General features: G+C 54.3%; 7 protein-coding genes across 8 annotated transcripts; 4 read left to right on the top strand and 3 right to left on the bottom strand.

The window, feature by feature from the left end:
- Positions 1 to 25: 25 nt before the first annotated feature.
- On the bottom strand, positions 26 to 1,467 carry PV07_12212 (uncharacterized protein). The gene is made up of 2 exons (XM_016399716.1): positions 1,316 to 1,467; positions 26 to 1,257 (listed from the first exon to the last, which is right to left on the bottom strand). Exons 1-2 carry the CDS (start codon positions 1,394 to 1,396, stop codon positions 187 to 189), a joined length of 1,152 nt encoding a protein of 383 aa, XP_016242528.1. The 5' UTR covers positions 1,397 to 1,467; the 3' UTR covers positions 26 to 186.
- Positions 1,468 to 2,060: 593 nt separating this feature from the next.
- On the top strand, positions 2,061 to 4,325 carry PV07_12211. Of its 2 annotated transcripts, XM_016399715.1 has the most exons (3): positions 2,061 to 2,168; positions 2,319 to 3,891; positions 3,945 to 4,325. In XM_016399715.1, exons 2-3 carry the CDS (start codon positions 2,434 to 2,436, stop codon positions 3,969 to 3,971), a joined length of 1,485 nt encoding a protein of 494 aa, XP_016242527.1. In that variant the 5' UTR covers positions 2,061 to 2,168; positions 2,319 to 2,433; the 3' UTR covers positions 3,972 to 4,325. The 2 variants fall into 2 exon arrangements, with proteins under 2 accessions (XP_016242527.1, XP_016242526.1); XM_016399714.1 differs by lacking the exon at positions 2,061 to 2,168 and having other exon boundaries at positions 2,199 to 3,891.
- Positions 4,326 to 4,532: 207 nt separating this feature from the next.
- Positions 4,533 to 6,016, top strand: PV07_12210 (uncharacterized protein). The gene is made up of 2 exons (XM_016399713.1): positions 4,533 to 5,134; positions 5,186 to 6,016. Exons 1-2 carry the CDS (start codon positions 4,663 to 4,665, stop codon positions 5,761 to 5,763), a joined length of 1,050 nt encoding a protein of 349 aa, XP_016242525.1. The 5' UTR covers positions 4,533 to 4,662; the 3' UTR covers positions 5,764 to 6,016.
- A 2,183-nt stretch (positions 6,017 to 8,199) lies between these two features.
- PV07_12209 (uncharacterized protein) lies at positions 8,200 to 10,903 on the top strand. The gene is made up of 4 exons (XM_016399712.1): positions 8,200 to 9,396; positions 9,463 to 9,597; positions 9,655 to 9,748; positions 9,801 to 10,903. The coding sequence occupies exons 1-4, from the start codon at positions 8,430 to 8,432 to the stop codon at positions 10,546 to 10,548; spliced, it is 1,944 nt and encodes a 647-aa protein (XP_016242524.1). The 5' UTR covers positions 8,200 to 8,429; the 3' UTR covers positions 10,549 to 10,903.
- Positions 10,904 to 11,829: 926 nt separating this feature from the next.
- PV07_12208 (uncharacterized protein) lies at positions 11,830 to 13,637 on the top strand. Its single transcript, XM_016399711.1, has 2 exons — positions 11,830 to 12,076; positions 12,159 to 13,637. Exons 1-2 carry the CDS (start codon positions 11,939 to 11,941, stop codon positions 13,095 to 13,097), a joined length of 1,077 nt encoding a protein of 358 aa, XP_016242523.1. The 5' UTR covers positions 11,830 to 11,938; the 3' UTR covers positions 13,098 to 13,637.
- A 1,065-nt stretch (positions 13,638 to 14,702) lies between these two features.
- On the bottom strand, positions 14,703 to 16,311 carry PV07_12207 (uncharacterized protein). Its single transcript, XM_016399710.1, has one exon. It carries the CDS (start codon positions 16,092 to 16,094, stop codon positions 15,141 to 15,143), a length of 954 nt encoding a protein of 317 aa, XP_016242522.1. The 5' UTR covers positions 16,095 to 16,311; the 3' UTR covers positions 14,703 to 15,140.
- Positions 16,312 to 16,898: 587 nt separating this feature from the next.
- On the bottom strand, positions 16,899 to 19,479 carry PV07_12206 (uncharacterized protein). Its single transcript, XM_016399709.1, has 4 exons — positions 18,336 to 19,479; positions 18,152 to 18,286; positions 17,968 to 18,061; positions 16,899 to 17,904 (listed from the first exon to the last, which is right to left on the bottom strand). Exons 1-4 carry the CDS (start codon positions 19,330 to 19,332, stop codon positions 17,016 to 17,018), a joined length of 2,115 nt encoding a protein of 704 aa, XP_016242521.1. The 5' UTR covers positions 19,333 to 19,479; the 3' UTR covers positions 16,899 to 17,015.
- Between the last annotated feature and the right edge of the window lie 3,307 nt (positions 19,480 to 22,786).

Genomic DNA, 22,786 nt, shown 5'->3' with positions numbered 1-22,786 from the left:
GAGCCAGCCAGCCAGCAGCGGTCCCCGGAGAATGGAACCTGCAAGTAAAAGCGGCCTTGTTTATCATAGTCCGCTTTATGACACTGTCCACTGGAGTGACTTCAGACACTTACTCATTAGGTACGGTTCTGTCTGCCGCTCTATGAAATTCATGACAGCCCTCCACGTGTGTGCCATGGTCGTGGCTTAGACTTGCTCCTCAAACACCTTCGCTTTCTGAGCAGCCAGTTTGCTTTTCCGTGCCCGAGCGGCCTCTTGATCAGCCACGGACTTTCCATTCTTTCTTTCGTCTTCCTTCAGACGCTTCCGAGAGCCAGCCTGGGGGCCTATTGTGCTCGCTGCATGCCGCTTTCGCTTCTGTCCTTGCTGGATATCCTCTTCATTGTCGTTGGTCGCGGTGATTATATCGTCGTGCTCGGTCCACAGGTCGTCTGCCAACCATATGGGCACTGCGAACGAAGATTGACCTTTTATGTGAATGCCTCTTACATTCCTCCATCCTTTCACAACGTGCTTTTCGATCAACCTTGAAACAATGGTTGAAATATTTTCTGACAGCTGCTCCGGCTTAAATGAGGAAAGGCCGACTCGCACGGCGACGAGTGTACCAGGTCGCAGGCTGACAGGAACAGCATTGATCGCTTTTTCGATTTCTTTGGCCAGCGCTGCTGGCGAGGTGGGAGCAGCGCCACCGCCTTCCTTTGACGTTTGCGGCTTGTTCATCTTGTCTCGCCTTGGGTCAGCAATCATGATAGGGATGGGCCTTTTTGAGGTTCCTTTGTAAAAGACTTTGCCCAGGATTGCTGGCAGACGAGTGACGATGCGGTCGTCAGCGAGGAAGAGGTCATGTTCAGAGAGCAGTTCTCTCAGTTGTTCAAATGTCTTGTACCTCGCCTTGAGCTTGGTATATCCGATTATTCGAGAGATTCGAGACTTGAGATGTTGGGGAAATGAAGCGTCAGCCACCACGTTTTTCACTGCTCGTTGGGGATCGGTGGTAATGAGACATATCCGAAGGTCTGGCGATGTGTTGAGGGGATGTGGGACGGCAATTTTGCTGGGCTTAAGACGGTTCTTGTCCACGATATGTTGTTTGGTAGTGAGGGTGAGCCAAATCGGGGCCGTAGCGTCGGCGGCGGCATCGTCCTCTGAATCGGAGTCAGAAGCGGCTAGGAGACTCTTTTTGGAAGAGGCCTGCTGCAAGCGCTTGGTTTCTGCCTGAATATGCTGTAGCAAGGCCCGGGAGGCTTTGAGGGTCTGCAGGGGAAAGGCGTTAGAGAAAGCTATTCGGGACGGTCGGGGGTTGCATGCATACCTGGTCAGGATCGAGCTGGTAGGGAGTGGGTTGGGACTGCTTGGAGATAGCAGTGGTTGTCACCTTGGCCACAGCAGCCATTGTCCAGGTTGCGTGTGCGTCTTTTGCGTGGTGTGTCGTTGTCTTTTTGTCGAGTCGATGTTTTCTTGCACAGGCGCATGGAGAAAAAAAGTTCCAGCGACTTGCTGCCACCGACTCGCAGTGTGGGGAAAATTCGAATCTCGCTCGGCTGACCTTCCTCGATCTGGGCCTAGTGCCTCCTCTCCAATTGTCATTTCCCTCGCTCATCAATCACGACGCCTCGCCAACTTTCTCCCATGATCATCCCGCCCACAGCCGATGAGCCGGCTGGGATGGGCAATGCAGAATGGCAAGCTCGGTTGAGATCGAGCACCGCAGTGATTGATATGTGTTCAGCGATAGATACAGGTACATTTTACTACGATGACGACCAGTCGACTGGTGCCAGCAGCACTATCGGCGGTATCATTCCCTGGCATCTCGTCAATGTATACCGAGTAGTAGATGGCAGATAGTAGGTGCATGAGGAGGGCAAACATGCAATGTAACTCTAGCGTAGAATGTGGCCAACGACATGTCTGCCAGCTAACGAGCCCTTTTCTCACATCTGCACTCCTCCCTCCTCAATAAATCCCACATTTACACGCCCCCCATAATCTCGAGATGGCGGTATTGGGCCGACCGTGAGCGAATCTCTCGAGGATCGGTGGCAGACGCGCTCCTCGTGCGTGTCATGAGCAGTTAGTGGCGTCCGAAAAATGCTGGCGCGAGAACGTCGACTTGGGCCACTCCACATCTGCCATTCGGGTGTCATTTCTCCAATCCACATCGCGTGAGTTGCCCTCGATCCATCCATTCCAGCACCTTTTCAATGTCCAACCTCTCTTGAGCCTTTGACCTCTTTCGTGGCCAGCTGCATTCTCGACTGGGTGTTCTTCTTCTTCCCTCTTGTCTGCTTGTCTGCTGAACCTCCCATGAGCAGATCTGTCCCGCTGAGCCCCGTACCTCTGCCGAGGACGCGCTTTTGAGCTGGTCCATCTCCTCCCCCCCAGCGACCGCGCCTCCAAGGTAGCTGGGCACTGCAACGCCAGGAGACCATGTCTCCCTCGACCACCCTCGCAGAGACGGTCATCTCGCCCTCTCCACGCCCGAAAAGACAAGCGACATCACTACTTCCCGCCTTCGAACCACTCTCTTCGTCACCCGCCCTACCGAGACCCCTCAAACGAAATCGAGATGCCCTGGACGAACACACGAATTATCCCACGCCTGTACCTACTTCGTCTACCGCTATTCTATCATCCTCGCCAGCACGTGTAGCCAAACCCCGACCTAGCCTTCCAAGGACTTCTTCTACCCTTGCTGAACGGACTCCTCTCGGTGCTGTTCCCTCCATCCAACTGCAAGCCGACGGTAAGGTAACGCGTATGGGAAGATCCAGCGCTTCCTGCGACTACCAATTCTCCTCGAATCGTCTGATATCCCGAGTCCACGTGGAAGCCTGCTACAAACCTGCAGGTTCGCGTCTTGAGCGTGATCGTGTGGAAATTACATGTACTGGCTGGAATGGTATCAAGATACACTGCAAGGGCCAGGTGTACGAGGTCAAGAAGGGAGAGACATTCTCGTCCAACCTTAGAGACTCAGAAATCATGATTGACGTACATGACAGTCGCGTCGTGGTGGACTGGCCTCCAAAACCTCACCTGGGCGTCTTCTTATCTGAAGACGAGGAGGAGGATAATTCTCCTGCCAAACGCCAACGGGCCATGCTGCGCCATTCAACACCACCAAGCCCAAGTCCGATGCAAGTTCGACGACGCCTTTCTTCACCCGTCTCCCCGTCACCTGCTGTACGAGCTGTAATGCCTTCTTCACCGCCGCTTCCTCCAGCCACCGTCGAAATATATGAAGACCCCGAACCAACCAACGAGAGCAGTGGAACGGTCACCGGTGCTGAAGTATCACAGTCCACACAAACACTGTCACAGAACTTCGGACAGCCTGGAACCTCGCAGGAGAACAGTGCTTCGTTGTCTGCCGAAGAGTTTTCGGACAATGACGAAGAAAACGATCCCATTATTCATTCCTTTGGACCATTTGGTGCAAATTTGCTGCCACGGATGGCATCAGTCTCCGCTGGAGATTCGCCCTTCCCTAGTGATTCTGCACCAAGTACGCGGTCCTCTCACACGGAGCCCCTGCCGTCCAGCGATGCTCTGAGCTCACCTAAAATGAAAGACCCGGAATTTGACGTGCAGGGTCACATTATCAATCAGCTCGCATTCTCGAGGTTGTCCTCGACTCCACTATCCACCATTTTAAGCCACCTTCCACGCGAGGCTGGTGCTTTGTCCATTGACGAGATCCGAAAGCTCATCCGTGAAACAGCGTGCATCGGCGAAGTTGCCAGGGAAGGAAAAGACGCGGCGGGCAAGCCCCTCGAAAGCGAGTTTTATTACATTCCAGATCAAGATGAGGATGAGAAGAGAAAGGAAGCTGTCGTCAATGATTTGCGGAAGCCAGGCTTGCGAGCATGCCGCAAACAGCACAAGGTAACCTCTCCCGCCTCGCAGTGTTCGGACAGCACTGAACTGACGCATGATAGCAATACTTCTGGCGGAAGCCCAAATAGACGATGCCTAGACATTATGCTTCCAAGATGGCCAGAGAGAGAAGCCGTATGACGGGGTTGGGATTGCAGCTTGTCTACCGAGTATGATTTCCTAATGTGTCTTTTTTTGGGTTGCATGTCTGTGCAATCGTCTCTGTACACGACAGGCTGTCGTCCCTTGTCTAGCGTTCAGCGTCATGCATAGCGAAAGGAAACCAGACATCAGCGTCTTTCATCTGTGATAGGGAATCCGGGGTTTGTTGTCTTTCATATCACTATTGAGAACAATGCCAAGCTGAGCTCCGATGGGTGAAGTTGGAGCAAGAAGTGGGCAAATATGGTCGAGCAGAAGCAATGCAGAATGTATTTTCGAACACTCTTCCCCTTCAATCCTAACTGTCGCTGTAGTCTGCAACAACTGCGACAAATAGTCCATAGGATGCTTGAAGTCGAGGTTGGACTGCGGAACATGTTTCCCGACATCGGACTGTTTGCCTGCGCTTGCCTTCGGGAGAAACTCGCGTAAACCCTGGAAGTCCCGAGGTCGAGGGTCGAAGCTTGAGCGGCTCCGTTAGTCGAAGACGTCAATCACCGAATTAAAGACCGCGACGCCGAATTCACCAACACGACATTTCCTCTGGTCTTCCAGCGTCACTCATTAATCTCCCCTCGTCTCTGCTCCTCCAGCAGGAGAGCGCCGCCCTTTCCAACCATGTTATCAATAGCTGGACAATCCGCCCTGCGAGCAATTCGCGCCCAGTCTACTCCCAGCGCCCTTTCATCCAACTTCCAGTCGTCGTCCCTCGCACGACTGCTTTCCACACTTGCCATCCTGGAGCAAAGGGATGGCAAACTCAACAGCGGCTCGTTAGGGGCAGTCACGGCAGGAGGAAAGCTCGGAGGCTCTGTGCATGGCTTCATCGCCGGCACATCGGCGAAGACGGTCGCACAAGAAGCATCAAAAATCAAAGGATTGGAGAAGGTCATCGCGGTGGAGAATGAAGCATATGACAGAGGGTTGCCCGAGAACTGGGCGCCGCTGCTGCTAGAGAATATCAAGAAAGGAGGCTACACGCATGTGATTGCAGCGCATTCGGCGTTTGGCAAGAGTCTGCTCCCGAGGCTGGCGGCATTGCTGGACGTTCAACAGATTTCGGATGTTATGAATATCGAAGGCGAAGACAGTGAGTTACACCCATCCCTGGAAAGAAGACACTGATGCTGATGTGATATAGCGTTTGTCAGACCTATATACGCCGGCAACGCCATCCTCACGGTTCAGAGCACCGACCCCACCAAACTATTGACAGTGCGTCAAACCTCCTTTGCACCTGCAGAGATAGAAGGCGGTTCTGCTAGCGTCGAGGACGGCATCGATCCCAAGACTGAGTCGTCAACGGAATGGATTTCTGAAAACCTTACAAAATCCGATCGCCCTGAACTCGCTTCCGCCGAGAAGGTCGTCTCCGGCGGCCGTGGCTTGAAATCCAAAGAAGAATTTGATCGGTTAATGCCCCCGCTGGCAGATGCGCTGGGGGCGGCGATCGGGGCTTCGAGAGCGGCAGTGGATAGCGGCTTTGCGGACAACAGTTTACAGGTCGGCCAAACAGGGAAGAATGTCGCACCTCAGCTATATTTGGCCGTGGGAATTTCGGGCGCCATTCAACATCTCGCTGGCATGAAGGACAGCAAAGTCATTGCATGTATCAACAAGGATCCGGATGCGCCAATCTTCCAAGTCGCGGATGTGGGATTAGTCGGTGATCTGTTTGAAAGGGTACCTGAGTTGACGGAGAAATTGAAGTCCCAATGATGTTTGATGTGGTCAAGATGAAAGGTTCTAGTGGTGCTTTTTTTTGTGAGGCTAAGCTCAGTGGCGGTGCGATATCTTGGGATAAGGTAGCGTAGCAACTTCTCCTTGGCCTTCCCTCCAGGTATGCATAAAATGTCTCAGACGCACAGAAAATACGGGATTGGTCCCCAAGGCACCTTGATGGCTTTCGAGGGATTATCCGATGAACAACAGTGGATAAGAAGGTCTGTTTGTAAAAAAAAAAAAAAAAAAAAAGCCATCTCCAGCTTGAGTGTTTAAACATGAAGTATCAGGTGATATTGGGTGACTGGGCAGCTTAGAAGTCGGGTGGTCTGACAACTTTTAGTAATGCGGGTGCTACCATAGGCACGCAAAGTGTCATATCTTTCTAACATCTCGAGGTAGGTACTGCACAGCAATAATGGCTCTAAGGCGATCAGCGTTTGTTATGCTCTCGGGGAAACTTAGGCAGGGGGAGTGGTTGATTGGACGAAAAAGGGATACCGAGTACTCCGTACAAGTTAATATTACAATAGACAGGTCTGGGACGGAGTACGGAGTACGGAGGAGTCCGTGATACTCCCGAATCCCCCGTCAGAATGGACTTTTGCGCTAAACTGCTCGCTAGTACCCCGGAGTAAGGGTTCGCCAGCCAATGGGAAATAGTCGCTCGAGCCTAAATCTAGATCTTATTATGTAATCCTTCTATGCGACATTTTGGGCCACCCCCCAGGACCCTGCGAGGCTGCGTTCCGGATTCCCTTCACGTAGCATTGTCGCCAGGCAAAATCGACTCACGTGTTGCATGCGATCAGATGACATGCTCGAATATCCCATACGGACGAGAGGGACGATGTGCAATAGGGGGTTTTGTCGCGGTGGTCAAGTAACAGATTCTGCCTCTGGAGAGCCCCGCATTGCCGAGTTAAGACCCCTCGACGGATCCCCAGTCATATACCCAAGACACCAAGTTACCAAAAGAAAAGGCACGGGCTGGGGGGTGTTGAGGCCAATTGTCAATGGGATCCCACTTGAACGCATGATCTCTCTGCATCTGATCTTGGCTTTTGTCTTCGGGTTTGCATAAACTTCGAGATTCCCGAGCCCGCACCACGCAAGGAGGCGTAAACACGGCCGAGCATCGGGTGAAACATTTCGCAGGACAAAGACCTCCAACCTTACCCGTCTGCGTGCGGGACCGGTGACTGGCTCGTACTTCGGGGACTGCTTATTCGAGGAAAGCACAAAATGTGGCGTCTCGACCATGGTTTGGTCGCTTTGGGGGGAGGGGGGGCAGGGAGAAAAGCCGGCAGTGAGTGCATCGCGGAACAAGTCCGGATCCCTACGAATACATTTGTTGGTGCCGTTTTGCTGGTGGATGGGGACTCGCAAATACGAGTTAGTCCTGGGTGTTACCTGCTCGGGAAGAATTTTCCTCCCACCGGTTCGGGCATAGCACAGCAGATGGAGCACCTCTTCCGTTCATCCGCCCAGTTGAGATCGACGGGCTCCCTGTCTATTCTGTTCGACCGTTGATCGCGCGCCCCACCAGCTGCAGGATCCGAGAAGGAAAAAAAGGGTTCTGGAGCCTGGACTTGTCAGGTCTTTACACGACGTTACGAGAATGGCCTCGGTGTTCATTGCCTCTCCACTTTCTTGTCTGTGGCTAGGGATTAGGCTGAGCTGCCGCAACCCCAGGTGCAGGCACAGGCACAGTCAACGGCGAACTCGATAACGAAAACAATGGCCACTGTGTCCACAAATACATATTATATCCCTATGCAAGGCCAGAAGAGGACAGATTTTCTCTGGGCAATTTCTGGTCGCTGGGCGCTGCTCCCGGTAAGTTGGATTTGGAAGGAAACGCCTGCCGCGGGTCCAGTTTGGTGGGACAACGATCCACGAACCCCTACAAGTACGAGGAAAAAGGAATCCAATCCTGGATTTGTTTCTGCTTTCAGATGTCCATGTCGCTGGCCAACACCTGTCGACCGACTGTGCATCGCAGTAACAGTATTCTCGAGGATTTCGCATTTCTACCACCGCTTTGAAGGTTTCAGGAAGCGTCTCGGGCCGTATTGAGTGATATTCGGTCGTTTCTTCCCCTGCCAACATCCCGTCGGGGCCTCTTGCTTCCGAGTAAAAAGTTTTAGATTCTGATATAACGAGGCACAAATTACCTGGTGAGGCGCAGGATAAAGAAAGGATTCCCCGTGCTTGTCTTGAGTGGCGGTGCTCGCAAGACAGTTCTTTGCTAAGTAGTCGGCATCTGCATCCATAAGAATCCGAGACCCCTGCCCCGCCCCAAAAGCACAGGACACAGTGGGCTGGGCATCACTCGAGTCTTGTGACCATTCTAGGGGCTTCGATAAAATGGCGCGACTGCTTTCCACGGCATTCGAGAATGGTGCGAAGTCCTCGACGCGACGCTTAGGGCTCTGGGGGGTGGAATGAGAATATCGTGCCATTGATTCTGGAAAGGCGGCATGTCCCGTACCCACCACACGAGATGTTAGCCGGCCCATTGCCCCTTCCAGCCTAGTCACTTGCCACCATCAATACCAGATTGTCCATTTCATAAGAGGCTGAGGGTACTCCAGGCACGGCCAGGGGGGAAATGCTGAATTTCGGATGTGAAGACGGTCCTATCGAGGCCATGACGGAGCATGGAACGTTTTCAGGACACACCGCGCAAACCAGACCTATCGCGAGAAGACATCGACGAATTCCTTCGACAGCGGCGGGACAACAGAACCCCCAGAGCGTGCTATCCCTGCCATCAACGCAAGGTCAAGTGCAACTACGTGAAGCCTTGTCAGACCTGCATCGATCGAGGCTATCCCGAGATTTGCATTTATGACGCCCCGCGCGCAAAGTCCGTTCTCGAGACCACAGCGTCTTCGAGTGCCGCCAGCACCACCCCCGCAGCTTCAGACGAAGCGGTGCTGACACAGAAAACCGCCTTGCTCGAGCAGACGCTGTGGAGAGTGAAGGAGGACATTGACCGGGCCCTGGGCGCATGGACGCCGAGAGCAGAGTCATCGACGGCCGCGCAGCTGTCGCGACAGAGTCCCAGCAGAGATGCGACGTGGTGGACAGCTCCGGCACCAGGGCCGAGCACGCGGGGCACTGGTCAACCTGTACACCTGGGACAGAACCCAGTGCAGCCTTCGCTCGTGGCAACAGCGCGCCCCGACCCCGCGGGATGGGCACAAGACATCTCGAACCAAGAGATCCTATCCATCTTCGCCCTGGAGAATCAGTCGGTGACTTACCCCTTTTCTGCCCTGTGGGGACTACACAACGAACCAGCCTCGAGATTTCAGAGCCTGTGCGAATTACTGCCGGGCGACGTCGAGTGCCGCAGCCTCTTTACCTGTTACAGCGAGACTGCTCATGCAGTTTTCCCAGCCATTCCCGACCTCGACCAATTTCAGAACGACCTCACCGAATTCCTCGCGCGACGATCAAACCCTCAAAAAACACCACGCTCAGAGACGGACACGAACCCGCATGCGGAGCTCGGCGGCAGAGACCTTCACTGGCTCGGGCTGCTTTTTGCATGTTTGGCTTCAGGATGCCAATATTCCACTCTTCCATGTGAAGGGCGCCGCTGGAAATCGCGGGTATACGGTGCTTGACCACTTGACCCTTTTTACCCCCCCTCCATTTTTGGGTATACTGACTGATTTGTCAAAGTCTGCTGCGCCTACGAATGCTTGCGATCTACCAACTACCTCGGGTACCCAACTCTATTCGACGTTCAAAACATGTTGGTCATTGCCGATGTCATGGCCAACAGCCACGATGCGGGTGTTGCATGGTGCTTCGAGGGTAAGATGCTAGGGATGGTACACTATCATGAGAGGAAAATGCTGACAATGGCAAAAGGGTTGACTATCCGGCTGGCACAAAGCCTTGGATTACACCTTGACCAGCCCCTTTCCACACCAGACAGCCTGCAAAGGCTCCGAAAAGAAATATGGTGCGTCGAGTTCCGACGTGTTCAATCGAGTGTATGTTGACTTGGAAAACAGGTGGCGCATCGTATGGCAAGAAAGTTCGCTTGCCTTAGCCTTCGACAGACCTTCGACACTCCAAGTCCAAAGAACGATCATCACTCCCGGAACTAACGAACTCTCCTACAACGATTGCATGAAGACAATCTGCGAGATCGGTCTGGAAATCGTCCGGGAGCGTTCTACTAGAGGAGCCGGACAATTTACCCTTGAAGATATATCGCGGTTTCTGGGAGCCCTGAACGAAATGACCCAAGAGGCAGCACCGTACCTCAAGGATGCGACACTTTGCCACACGACCAAAGCTCGGCTGGAATACTGGAGCTTATATCTACACCGGTCTTACGTCAATGCTGAGCTCTATCGGTCACTTCTTCGAGACCGGAGCTCCAGTCCGGACGACTTGGATGCCTATGTGCGATGCCTGAGCGGCACGATTACTGGCTTCCTCCACCTCCAGGTGATTGCCCCGGCAGTCAAACAGTCTTCGATATTCGTGCAGAGAGCACTGAGCTCCGCCTTGATGTTGTGCACCATGGACGATCTGAGCAGGACGAGACCGGTCCAGTACCTGGTCCACAATTTCATCTCGGCCATGAAAAGCCCCTGCACACACTGCGCTGAGGCGCACTTGCCTACTCCTTTCTCCAAATCCATTACCAGACTGCACGAAATGGCGGCGACGCGGTGGAGTTCGGACCCTCCAAGCTTTTCGATTGTTCGGATGCCGACAGGAGCGGCAGAGTCTCATGATCATATGAACTGAGATGATCGGTAATGTGCAATTACTTTTCTTTTGCGTTGTCATGGGGAAAATTGGTCGATAGCCCGCAGGCCGGGTGTTTGCTCGAGACCTTTTATGCGGTGGCCGGTCCCCCCAGACATTCAACAATCACACCACCTGGGGAAATTTCACGGGGGGGGACTGAGCTTTGAAGGAAGGGGATGCCCAGAAATGGTGCTCACAAACCACTGGCCGGAAAAGGCATGCGGTGATATTCCCAAAGAGTGTTGTGCGACAACCAAGCGACGGGTATTTATAGAGGGTCTTCGTCTTCTGGCACATGCTTCCAGGCTTGTTATACTATATAATTGTATCTCCCTCCGCCGTCCCAACTCACTCCCCATTCTGTCACAGCCATTTCTTTCTCTTCATTCTTTTCCCCCCCTACGAACACACCAGCCAAATCCAGCCCGATCGGGGTTGACAACAGACCAAAACAGGCTGCGATATTACCAGCTGTGCACTTCCAATAACCTCACAGCCTTTGGTCGGTGATGTTACTACACGATGAAAATGTTCGGTCACCAACCTTGCCGAAACACAGAGCCCGTCCACCTTGACAGGTTGCTGTCCGTTTTACGAGCACGAGAGTTGTCTGCCGTGCAGGATGCTTTGTGGGTTGAATCCATCCCACCGGACACGCCGTCTCCCTAACCTTTCGGGAGCCCTCTGCACGCTTGAAGGCCATCAGTGGCAATATCGAGATCCTGGACTGCCGGCGTCCATGTCCTCAACCTTGACGATGGAGATTTAATTCCATTCGTGCCCCCTGCCCAGTGGTGGAAGGCGAGCAACGCTCATTGGTCCGTCCAACAGGGCTACAGCCTCACAGACCCTGGGCCGCCGAAGGCGCCGAAGTGACCGAGCAACCCGAGCAGGCCTGTCTCGATTCGGGGAGGCTTCCACACCAGTGGGAGAGGCTAATGCATCACTGGTGGGATTGTCAGGAAGTTGGTTCCAAAATCTAGCATTGGTGGATATGCTGCGCCGGCCCTAATCCCTGCCCGTCGACGACAATTCCGCAACGAAGGCCTCCACTCTAAGCGATGCACATGTTCACGGTCTCGCTTACGGTTTGATCATCGATGCTGTTGGCAAGTACGGAGTAATCTTCATGGCATCGGCAGTCGCCAGCCAGCCGAAAGCACTCGTTGGTGAGCTGTGGCCTGCGTGGCTCTTGGATTCCCTCGGCCTTCTGGCCAGCCCTGGCTTTTTGGGAGGGAGGGGGAAGGGGGGCAAAGTTCCCTACGCCCATCCCAGCCAAGCCTGTAACTGACGCAAGCGGAGCTCGTGAAGATCATGTACTACTTGTATTGTATCAAAGACGTGATAACAGAACTCTCCTCCCTGAGGAGGAACCCAGACAACAAAAATGTCACCATTATCGAACCCGTTAATTGACTTGATCTGTCCCCGAGGACGTCGGTCACTTGGGGATCCCAGTCATGTTTGTATGGACTCTATGCCAATGTCTGCCCACACTCTCGTGGACTTTGGCATCAGCAATGCGGTGGGTAGACTATTTGAGCTCCCCTTCCTAGGCACCGTGATAGCGCTGTCTGGTATTGACAAGCTGAATTTTTCTGCTGCAGCCTCTCAGCGACATTGATATTTCGATCTTCCAGCCGTTTATCCGTCACGAGTACCTGAAGGACCAGCCGGGTCCTTTACAACCACCAGAACAGCAACTGCAGCTACACAATGTGACGTTTCCCGGCCAGCCGCTTGGGACGGGGGCAGGGCCGCCCTCGCAGTTCCCGCTGTCGCCGCCCATCTCGTTTTCTGACTACGAGACATTGCAATCGACCACCCCGGACGACTGTTACCACTCGAACGCCCTCGCTTTCGAACCACAGCGCCCGGAGTCGGAGGAGGACGATGACTTAACTGAGGCCTGCCAGCAGTCGGAGGGTTCGACGTCCAACCCTGCCGTGGCCCCGCCGGTCAATTGGTCCAAGGTCGTGCCGTGGGTGTCGACGAAGCCGCCCTCGCGCGGTCGCCCACGAGGCACCAAACGAAAGTCGGCCGCCCAGAACGTAGAGCCAGTAGACGGCGGCGCCACGACTGCGAAACCCGGCGGCGCCAAACGGGGGAGGAAGCCTCGAGCCTCACGACAACCGATCGGCAAGGCGGCGCCGGACGAGGACGACAAGGCCGCCCTGAAGGAGGCCAAGGCGGCTCACTCGGTCGTGGAGCGGCGGTACCGCGACAACCTCAACGGGAAGATGAGCCAGCTGTACTACGTGCTGAGGGAGGTGAACTCGCCGGGCCCGCACTCGCGGCTGTTGTCGAGCACCAACCCCAACGCCGCCACCACCACCACCACCCCGGCAATCCCTGCGTTCCAGCCGCCCAGCAGGGTACGCAAGTCCGAGATCCTCAACAGCGCCATCGACTACATACACCAGTCCGAGGTGGAGATGCGGCACATGGCCGACGAGATCAAGCACCTGCAGGACAAGGAGCGGACCATCCGCAACCTCGTCAAGTGCGAGGAATGGTCGGTGCTCCGGGCACTCCTGAGTGTTTAAATCCGGGGGTCAGTGGATGCCTCCCCGCCTCTCTCTCTTGTCTGCGTGTAGAGGGAGATGACTTTTGGAGCGCTCCAAAGGGGGCAAGGAGGAGGATTCACTCGCCGTCTCGTGTTTTGTCGCCTTCTCTCCCAATTTCGGGGGGGGTGGGTCGTGTGCAAAATGCCGGAGGGAGGGCAAGGGTGGACAGGAGGCAGTCTTCAGCAAAGAGCACGAGCTACTAAAGGGAACGGAATCGAATGCATGTGTGTGTGTACGTATGGTTCACTGGCAAAGGCAGGCCAGATTGTTTTTGGGGGGGTGTGTGTGTACAAGGGCCAATTGAACGCGAGATACGTAAACTGTCGTCTGGCCACGATGGTTGGTGAGAGCGTCGGTTTCAATTGTCTATGGGATTTGTTTGTCGACTCTCGAACCATCACCTTTTGGGCTTTTGTTTTGTTTTGTTTATTTTGGTGTAATATCAGAGGGCATTTCCCACCAGGATCCGAATCAGCTCATCAGACTCCGAACCAGACTCAAAAGACAGGTACGAGGAAGAGAAGCAAAAAGAGCGCAGATACGAAAGACGTCGTATCGTGGTCAACCCGTCGTGTTCCAATCACCCATCATCTCCCCAGCTACCTACATAGGCAGCTATCTAGAGTTGTCTCCGCAGGGATCTCTCCAAAAACTACTAAATTGCCTATCGCTGGCGAGGTAGGCAGGTACCCAGGTAGGGAGGTGGGAAGGTTTGCGACCATCCATCTGGATCGGCCGATCTGGAAGCATGCGCACTGGCGATCTTCGGGTTAATGATCTGTTCGCGGTGGACCGGTGGACCGACTTTGGGCTGGCCTTGCGACGAGGGAGGAGGAGAAACAGCACGACCGCCCTGGGTCGCCGTGCATACTCGTCGTGGACAGGTACCTCAAGGGAGAGAGGGAGGGAGGGACACATGCATTGAATACGGAGTACCTTACGTAGGAACGCGTATCGAAGGGCGGAGGCACCGACCTGCTCCTACCGAACTGTAGCACAAGGACACAGACTACAAGGGACATGTGACGGAGTACCAACGAGGGAGCAGTTCGATCACGCCTAAGTATACAGGATGTAGGTATCCACTTGTCCAGATATCCACAAATGCATAGTAGGCACACACATGCACAATATATGCACAAATGCACAACATGCGCAGAAAGCGAAAGCAGCCCTGTGGCACGGTGGCACAGTCAGCGGCACAATATATCCCACACATTTCCCTGTACACCCATGCATATGTTACGGCCAGGTTACCTTAGGTAGGTAGGTAGGTAGGTAGGTAGCTAGGTGCAAAACCACCGCCAAAAGAGTAAGTAATATGAGCTCGACTCTTTCTCTAGTTCCTTATATCCTCCCGCACTAGAAGGGACGAGAGCCTTCGATCACCTAATAATCTTTCTCCTCCCGAGCAAGCAGGTATAACTTTTCTTAGTCGCTAGAGGGTGGTGGTCACGGGCTGATTGTCGTGGCGGTGCGTGTTGGGGGTCCGCGAGGGCATACCTAGCTAGGTAGGTAGGTAGGGACCTATGATAGGTAGTTACCCTACATAGGGTGAAGAAGAGACCAGACGCTCATTACCCACCGAGCACCGCATACATGCACATACCGTGCACACGCTTGACACCAGGGCACGATGGCGGATTTGCGTCATTCTTGGGCCCAAGCGGTTGTGCGCGGCTAGCCCAGCTGATAAGTACTCCGTAATACCCCCAGCTATCACCAGTATCTACCTCGGTACATAATAGACACGAGCACATGCGAGTTGCTCGGACGTATGTAACAAGTCGGAGTATTCGTCTCGCTAATAATTAGTGGCCTAGGCCGGAAAACCATGATTAGCGAATCTCGAAAAGAACGTGGCGAGCGACATTGACGACCAGCCTTACACGAGCAAGACTTGTCAAGACTTGTGCTCGTTGGACTGCGTCTCGGAAGTTGGGTCTATGATACTCGGCGCCTTACTGTACTTTCACGCCCAGCGCCTAGAAAAAGGCCGGAAAGAACAATCAAATCCTTGGTTCATGATGCCATTTTCATTTCCACTATCTGTTTCAGCGGGTCACAATCGCCTTCGCACCGGACCATCCGCTGCAAGACCGCCAGCCTATTCTTCAACCGAAGGATTTCGTCCGACATGTGCCGCATCTCCAGCTCCGACTCATTAATGTATTGTAACGCGTTGCTCAGAATGTCAGACTTTCGGGGCTGCTGTTGCTGTTGTTGTTGTTGCTGCTGCTGCTGCTGTGGCGAGTCGCTGTCGTCGCTGCTGCTTGACATCCGGCTCGTGCCCTCCAATGTGCGATGCAGCTGCCACATCTTGGCGTTCAGGTTGTTCCGGTACTTGCGCTCAATCTCCGAGTGTGTCTGCTTGGCGAGCGCCCGCTCGAGATCCTCGCTGTCACTCGAACTTGTCCTCCCGGCCTTGGAGACCCTGTAGGGATGCGTCTGATCCAGGGCCACGGCTTTCTTTGACGTGGCTTTTCTGGAGTTGTTGGTCGCCCGGGTCTCGCGGCCCCGTCTTCGTCTAGACGTCGAGGTCTGTGTCGTTTGCGACAGCGTGGTCATTGTCGCATAATCTTCAGCTTCGGAACTGGCCGAGGAATCAGAAATCGAGGGCTCGAGATCGGGCAGCTGGAAGTCCTTGCTGGAATCGCTGGTCTCCACTTCGTCCCCGCAGCCGTATGCTTGGAGGGGCTCGTTTGCAATGTAGGACTGCATCGAGTTAAAGGGTGTGCTGGCGGCGGTCATTGACTCTGTAGGGGTGCTCTGATAAAAAAAGCTTGTGTCGACAGTGTCCCAGGGGTACTGGGTTTCTTGGTTGTCGAAGTATTGCGGCATGTTGGGCTGGCAGTATGAAGCGAGAGGGTTGGGCGAGCAACCAAACGGCTCAGCCAAGTCACCTGTGGACAGGGTGAAGTTGTACCAATCGTCCATGTTCATCAAGGAGTCTTGTGTTGGGATGATGGTTTCCATTGATGCGGTTGTGTAGTGAGGAGTGATTGTGGTGAATCGATGTTCAGGCTTGGAAGGTTGGATATGGAGATCCAATGTAGGAGGGAGGGTGTGGACGGGGTGTTATATGAGTGCGATTTCGTAGCCATGTTGGGACAATCTCGTTGGGCGTTGATGTGCTTCGGGGCAGGACGCAGATCGGGTTCGGTGGAGGAGTGATTGAAACTCGGAGATGATGTGATGATGATGGGTGACAGGCGCAAGCTGGGAGAAGCCAGCGGTGGAGGTGTCGCGGGTTACGGAGGATGCGCGGAGCGAGAGATGCAGAGTTACGCGTGGATGGCCATTATTGGGCGTAGATGGGCCAGGCCCGGATTATTGTTGTTACTACTTGGGCGAGACCACTTGGCATGACCCTATGCTCGCAGATCTTGGGGGTGCTCTTAGGGAGGCTCCGGCGATGCCCAGGGACTCGGGGCACTATCCCTGGGTTGGTCAACTGGTGAGGCTCCGACCATGTGCGCTGCAAGTCCGAGGTCTCCTGAGCCAAGCCTTGTGGCAGGGCCTCGCCAGGCGCCCCAATAACCCAATAAGCGACTGCCAGAAGCGAATCCTCCCCACACGCCTTACTCGGCGCGCTCTCTGGTGATCAACCACACCACTCCGAATTACATCCGAACCTTCCCGAACAAATCAAAGCCGCCTCAAGTCCGGATGCTACAAAAAGGGGCTGTTGCCCAAGGTATTGCTCCAAGCAAAGAGTCGGGAGGAAAAATGAAAAGAAAACGAGATGGGAGAAGCGGAGGTTGCAGAGTTCAACTTTTGGTCCCAATTGCGGGCAAACTGTCCTGATGGCCTCCATAACGGTACGCCGACTGCCGCCTCAAGAACGGCATCGCAACTAAATCCAGCAAAAGACATACGATCCCGTCACTGCAAGCCTCAGACTGGAGATATCCCCTGTGATCCCCAAAGAATCTTCTCCATCAGCTCATAAGGCGAATCCTCAGACCGACCCGCGTCATCCCCAGATGCTTCATTCGAAGGGTGCCCCGAGTACATGTGAACGTCCGAGCTAGTGCTTCGATCCCAGCCAGGAACGACATGGCCACCCGCCCCGTGCTCGGCCCCCGCGTCCGAGCCGTGGAAAGCATTGAGCCGTGCAAGGGCCCTGACAGCTCTCGAGATGGGTGCAGATATTTCGGTGGGATCCAGCGACGAGTTGATGCTCGACATGAGCATAATCAATTTGTCAAGCAGTGACCGCACACGCAGGTCGGTTTGAGGTTGTTTCAGAATCCCAAGCAACAGCGCCGAGCTCAGAGACCGATGCACCGCAGCCCAAGACTGAGTGGCAAACCGAGTCACGTTGGACAGTCCCAGAAAGGCATCCACCGTGTTGGCCATGTTCTCCAAGCATATGGCCCGAAAGGGGGCCAGCTCCGACGAAGCCCCCCTGCGTTTCAATGCCGACCGGTACAGCTCACACATGATATAGGAGCGGTGGAGATAGAGGTTCCAGTGCTCGAGCTGATCCCTCATTGACTGGCACGCTGTCGCGTCTTTGAGATGTTGGAGCGAGTGGCTCATCATCCTGGCCAGTTCGTCCTGATGTCTCTTGATGCGCACGAGTTCATGGCGGGGATCGCTATGTTTGCTCCGCTCTCGCACAATGTCGAGGCCAGTCTCGCACAGGATCTTCATGCAGTCGGTATACGACAACCACACATTCTCGGCAGACTCGATTGTTTTGTGATGCGAGATCGTGGGAGTCGCCGATGCTCGATCGAACGTGATCGAGATGAGACTGTCCTGCCACACTATACGCCACCTGGACGCAGCGTCAACAACAAAAAACTCAAACGCAACCCGACGCAGAGGTTCCTTGACGTACCAGAGTTCCTCCCGCACCGACCTCTCGGCGTCGGAGCTAGTCCGGAAGGCCTTCTGATGAAGACCTAGGCTCTGGCCAATCCGGATGGTCAATCCTAATGTGTCCGTCAGCATGGAAACGTCTCTCGCCACCACTTTCAGTCCACCGAAATCCGCCCAAGTAGAAGGGTACCGGTGCAACATACCAAGCAGGCACCAGGCAATGCCGGAGTTCATGTTGTTGGAAATGACATTCCCCAGCACCAACAACGTCTGGATATCGAGCAACTTGGAGTTGGACAAATAGTTTATGATGCGGAGGCATTCATAAGCACAGCACACTGTACTACTGTAAGCGTGCACATTTCACCGCGGTGGATCTTTCCTAACCGTATACTTGGCTCGTCAGTTGCCGTTCTTTCCGCGGCAGCGAGGAACATTGGTAGCCAGACGCAAGAATGGCGAACAGCAACCCGACCCAGTGCAGAGTTTTGCCATATATGTTGTCATTGGACAGAGCCTCGTAAGGAGCATCCCGGGTCACGGCAGCCTTGTTGATGAGGAAATGAGTGAGTTCCCCCTCAAACTGTTTGATGTCGACGACGCCAGGGAAAAGAACATGAGCGGTATCCCGGTATTGTGCAAAGTATTGGAGGCAGTCGGCGTCGGTCGGTAACAGTCTGCACAATGCCTGCAGCCGAGCATATGATCCGTGAGGTAAGCCCCAGAGGTCGACGAACGGGTAAGTGGCACTCTCGTTGTCCAGGCCAAACAGAGGTAAGATGCTCTTGCCGAGTAGATCCTGGACATCGTATTCGTTGGGATCACTCTTCAGAGAGAAGACCATGGCAGGCACCGAGTTGCCGCCTAGGTGGACGGTCTCGCCGGTAACCTCGTTGCTCGTGTGGATGGCGAAGCTGTCCTGGTCCACCCCGTCGCTGCTCGAGTCCCGTCCCGCCCTGTCAGGCCTGGGCCGGCCGACCAATGTCGAAGGAGACCCGTCGCGGCCTGCCAAATCTTTCAGCTCAGTTCGCAACTCTTGAATGGACTGTTCGATGGTCTGCAGTCTCTCGGTGATCCTGCTCCATCCCACCGGGGCACCTTCTGTCGAAGCGGGGGCTGGAACCTGATGGGTGGTGGCCGAGGTGTCGATGTTTGCGCGTTTCGACACAGGCTCATAGACGCAGAGTTCGGGATGGTTGCGGTCGATGCATTTTTGGCAGGGTTTTTGGTAATTGCAGCCGACTTTCCTCTGCCGGCAAGGATGGCAAGCCTTTTGTCCACGCGCCTTACGCTTGCGGCGCAGACGTTCATTGATTTCTTCTTGAGTCAACGCTTCAACCTTGGGCCGCGTCTCGTCACTTTCCAGGCCCCGGGTCGGATCCATGACAAGAGAGCGGTTGAGGAGGGATGGCGCCGGGCCTCGCAGAAAAGCGCCGAATTCACTAAAGGGAGTCTGGGGGAGGAGCCGCTAGACAGATCTTCGCATCCCTTGCGGAGACGCCCTGGCTCGCCAGACTCGATCAGATCAGAGGGAAGAAGCAAGCATATACTATTGCTAGGGCCAGAGCAGCACGCCCAAAAGACAAAGTGAGGATTGTGCCCGAAGTGCGGGCATCAGCTGATTGACAGTGAAGGGAAGATGAATCGCGGTGCTAATGCTGTGCTGTGCTGGTTCCGTGCTGTGGTAGGCTCCATGGCTCCTTGGCAGCGGAACTACTTTCATGCAAGGAAAGGGAAGGTGAAGCGAGGCCGATATTTAAGCTCGGAGGTGTCGGCGGCTTCGGCCACCACATCGTTTCTCCTGGTTGCAGCCGTTGCGCCTCACAAAGTCGCTAAAGGGAGCAAACTTTTCGAAGCTACTGGGCGCTGTCGCGCATATTGGCCCCGTGTGGCACTTGCGGGGCCAGCATGGACCCTCGTCCCTTTTGTTTTCAGTCCGCGCCGACCGGCATTCTCTTCTCCTCTTGGTCCCTTCGGATACGGACTCTGCCAATGATGCCGTCCACCACCACCGTTGGTCACTGAAGTCGGACAGACAGTGGTACTGTGTAAGCTCGCTTATGCCGCTGGTGCTTCTGAAGGGACTGGAATGGCGTCCTTCCCTGAAGATGACCCCCTCGATCGCCTTGGAGACAAGCGCTGGCGATTTGCTGGCCGACTAAACGGTTCACTTGTATCTCGCAGGCTTTTAATCGAAGTATCGCCTATCAGACTCGATCTAAGCGGTGTCCATCGAAGACGCTCTTTCCATCGGGCTGTCCTACATCGCGCATTGTGGAAATGCATCATCGCAGGCCTGACTGGTATGGTGTTTGGTTTTGAACCCACGATCCGATTGTTACCCGCCCGTTTCTCGGCCATTAATTGAAGCCAAAGTTGCACCCGGCCGCCACAGCTATGCTCTCTGCGAAAGAAAGAACCGACTGCCATGTCGACATTGCATGCACGTCCCATATGTGATCCTGGTCAGTGATCCTAAAGTCCCGATAATAATCCGGTCCCTGGAAAGTGACAACGATATCGACCGTGGACATAGAAACCGTGGAGCTCCAATTGGCCTGAAATTCACCCAGTCAGGTTCCAGCGAGGGTCATTGATGATTGTGAACAAAGCACCCTGACAGCCCGCTATCAAGCCAGTTCTTCAACCATGCAGCCAGCACATGCAAGAAGTGCTTTGGGGGTTTAGCACACTAACACAACAACCTCGGCTTCTTCTTACCCCAACTTTTGCTAAGCACCCGTCGAGCAAAGAATCGGGGCAGGCATACGAGGAACGAGATACACCCTATGCCATCGACCGCCAGACCCAGACCCCGAGTCATCAGGAGCCGGTAGCCTAGTGAGCATTGCCCCCGTCCCGTCTAAATGAATCATGCATCCAGATCATTGCAAACGGCACTTGGGATTGCTATAGAGTGGGTGTTGCGATACAATTGGACGTTAGAGAGAAGCATGAGAACAGGAATACTTGGATACTCAATTAAACACCCATAGGTAGGGTCTGTGTGAACCGTCCCCAATAAATAGTCCGAAGGGCGCCACCCAACAAACGCGGGACTTAGTGTAGTTATGCATGACCCAGTCAGCTTGCGCAAACTCTTTCTTCTTGGCGGATTGAACTATTACGGATGGGCATCAGGATATGCGTACCATGCCTAGTACTTATACATGCCCAGAGCCGTCGAAGCAACTTGGGCCATCTGACCGTCTGTTTGGGCGTCATAGGTCCAGAGTACCCAGATAGGCAGGTCCATATCTCACCGAGCCCACTACGGGTTAATTCTGTCGCGAAAGCAAGTAAATGAGTGAGTCAGAGGACGCTTACCGTCTTACGCCCTTTGCCCAGCGATATCAATCTACCTACCTCCCTACTATTAGGTAACCTCCCAGGACGTATTCGTATGCACCCTTAGGGAGGCTTGGTGGGTGAGCTAGGTGGCTAGGTAGGTACCACGACACACCTCATATATCCCTCAGGGTCCCTGCATGTGCCCATCCCTCGCGGTGTCGATTGCTACCATGGGTTTAGCCCATGGATTTTGAGTACTCAATCAGCTCCTTGGAGGTGGGTAGGTGGCGCTGGTGGTTGGTCGGTTGGCCAGCACCGGGGAGGGGGGCGACAGGCAATATGACTCCCAGATTCGGGCGTCTCGATGGGGGACCTCGATCGCGGGCGCTATTATTGTTATAATTCGACCCCTACGAGTTACGAGGACGAGTAGACTACTACGTCTTGGTCGACGACGAGGTCGAGATTCCTCGCATGTAGGCACGATGGGTATGCTATTCCCGAGTCCCAAGATCAGACCGTCCATTTACCTGCCCGCGCCCTTGCTGGATTTATCAGGTATGTAATTCTCACAGGTAGCCTAGCTAGCTGTTCGTACCTAGGTACGCGCCAAGGTCTGTCATTGGTCGACGACCCATGCCCGCCCAGGCCAGGCACCACCGCTAGACGACGGCCAAGACAAAGAAAAATTCCCAAAGTGATGCACTTGGGGTCGGTTAGATAGTCAGTTCACGGGGACAGGGGACAAAGCCACAGTTCCACCCCTCCGCCCTTTCGTGTTCTGGAGTCATCGTTGGGCGGGAAGCAATCAGCACACGAGTAATGCTCATTGCTGTGGAGCTTTACTAACCATGTATGATGTATAGAGGGCGAGGAGTAACCGGTGGAGTGGAGGGTGCAGGGTCTACTCGCATACGCAGAGAAGGCGCTGAAGTATATTCCCATGAGTAACTTTATGCGCGCACATGGACATATAAAGGGATCGAGCCTGAGTGTCTGCCTGGTGGAGGGGGCATGTTCTCTGTCCATCCTTGACCTGTGACCTGTGCCCTTGTGACCCATTGGGCCTGCTGCTATCCAACCTTTTCAGACCGACGTTGTTCTTTTGACTTGCCTTCTATTTGGTTGATCTTCTCAGGACCCGAGTCGTCGTCCATCGTATTGTGAGAGGTGCATGCCCGCTGGATCATCAGCACGTCCCAACATCGAGACAGAGCAGCCAAGGAGGAAGTCTCCCGTTTGCAACCACCTCTCGACATACTCTGAGCAGCAGTGTCAGAGACGTGACCCTCAGAAAGGCCGGATCGAACTCAGCACCGCTGTACCCTGTCTTACATCAGCCGTCCCTTCCTCCCGCACCATACCCACACACAGCGAACCATTCGTCCTGACCGGGCCGACCACCAACAGTATTGTTCTTCATACTTGACCTCGGAGACGTCCTTTATCAGAGATCATCCTTCATCTCTGACACACTTCCACTCACACATTCACATAATCACATAACAACCAATACAATCAAGACAGAGCCTCCAGTCGTCTTCAAA

The sequence above is a fragment of the Cladophialophora immunda genome (assembly GCF_000835495.1).
Source record: "Cladophialophora immunda strain CBS 83496 unplaced genomic scaffold supercont1.8, whole genome shotgun sequence".
NCBI lineage: Eukaryota > Fungi > Ascomycota > Eurotiomycetes > Chaetothyriales > Herpotrichiellaceae > Cladophialophora > Cladophialophora immunda.
Note: the sequence above shows the minus strand (reverse complement) of the source record. Positions and strands in the feature narration are given on the sequence as shown.

Excerpts from the sequence above, each read along its gene's own strand:
- PV07_12210 (XM_016399713.1), top strand. The coding sequence starts at position 4,663 with ATGTTATCAATAGCTGGACAATCCGCCCTGCGAGCAATTCGCGCCCAG. Across the intron at positions 5,135-5,185 it reads GAATATCGAAGGCGAAGACA|CGTTTGTCAGACCTATATAC; the intron begins GTGAGTTACACC and ends GATGTGATATAG.
- PV07_12211 (XM_016399715.1), top strand. The coding sequence starts at position 2,434 with ATGTCTCCCTCGACCACCCTCGCAGAGACGGTCATCTCGCCCTCTCCA. Across the intron at positions 3,892-3,944 it reads CATGCCGCAAACAGCACAAG|CAATACTTCTGGCGGAAGCC; the intron begins GTAACCTCTCCC and ends GACGCATGATAG.
- PV07_12206 (XM_016399709.1), bottom strand. The coding sequence starts at position 19,332 with ATGGATCCGACCCGGGGCCTGGAAAGTGACGAGACGCGGCCCAAGGTT. Across the intron at positions 18,287-18,335 it reads ACTGACGAGCCAAGTATACG|TGTGCTGTGCTTATGAATGC; the intron begins GTTAGGAAAGAT and ends ACAGTAGTACAG. Across the intron at positions 17,905-17,967 it reads TCGGTGCGGGAGGAACTCTG|GTGGCGTATAGTGTGGCAGG; the intron begins GTACGTCAAGGA and ends CGCTGCGTCCAG.
- PV07_12208 (XM_016399711.1), top strand. The coding sequence starts at position 11,939 with ATGTCACCATTATCGAACCCGTTAATTGACTTGATCTGTCCCCGAGGA. Across the intron at positions 12,077-12,158 it reads ACTTTGGCATCAGCAATGCG|CCTCTCAGCGACATTGATAT; the intron begins GTGGGTAGACTA and ends TTTCTGCTGCAG.
- PV07_12207 (XM_016399710.1), bottom strand. The coding sequence starts at position 16,094 with ATGGAAACCATCATCCCAACACAAGACTCCTTGATGAACATGGACGAT.
- PV07_12209 (XM_016399712.1), top strand. The coding sequence starts at position 8,430 with ATGGAACGTTTTCAGGACACACCGCGCAAACCAGACCTATCGCGAGAA. Across the intron at positions 9,397-9,462 it reads CTGGAAATCGCGGGTATACG|TCTGCTGCGCCTACGAATGC; the intron begins GTGCTTGACCAC and ends GATTTGTCAAAG. Across the intron at positions 9,749-9,800 it reads AGGCTCCGAAAAGAAATATG|GTGGCGCATCGTATGGCAAG; the intron begins GTGCGTCGAGTT and ends CTTGGAAAACAG.
- PV07_12212 (XM_016399716.1), bottom strand. The coding sequence starts at position 1,396 with ATGGCTGCTGTGGCCAAGGTGACAACCACTGCTATCTCCAAGCAGTCC. Across the intron at positions 1,258-1,315 it reads ACCAGCTCGATCCTGACCAG|ACCCTCAAAGCCTCCCGGGC; the intron begins GTATGCATGCAA and ends TTTCCCCTGCAG.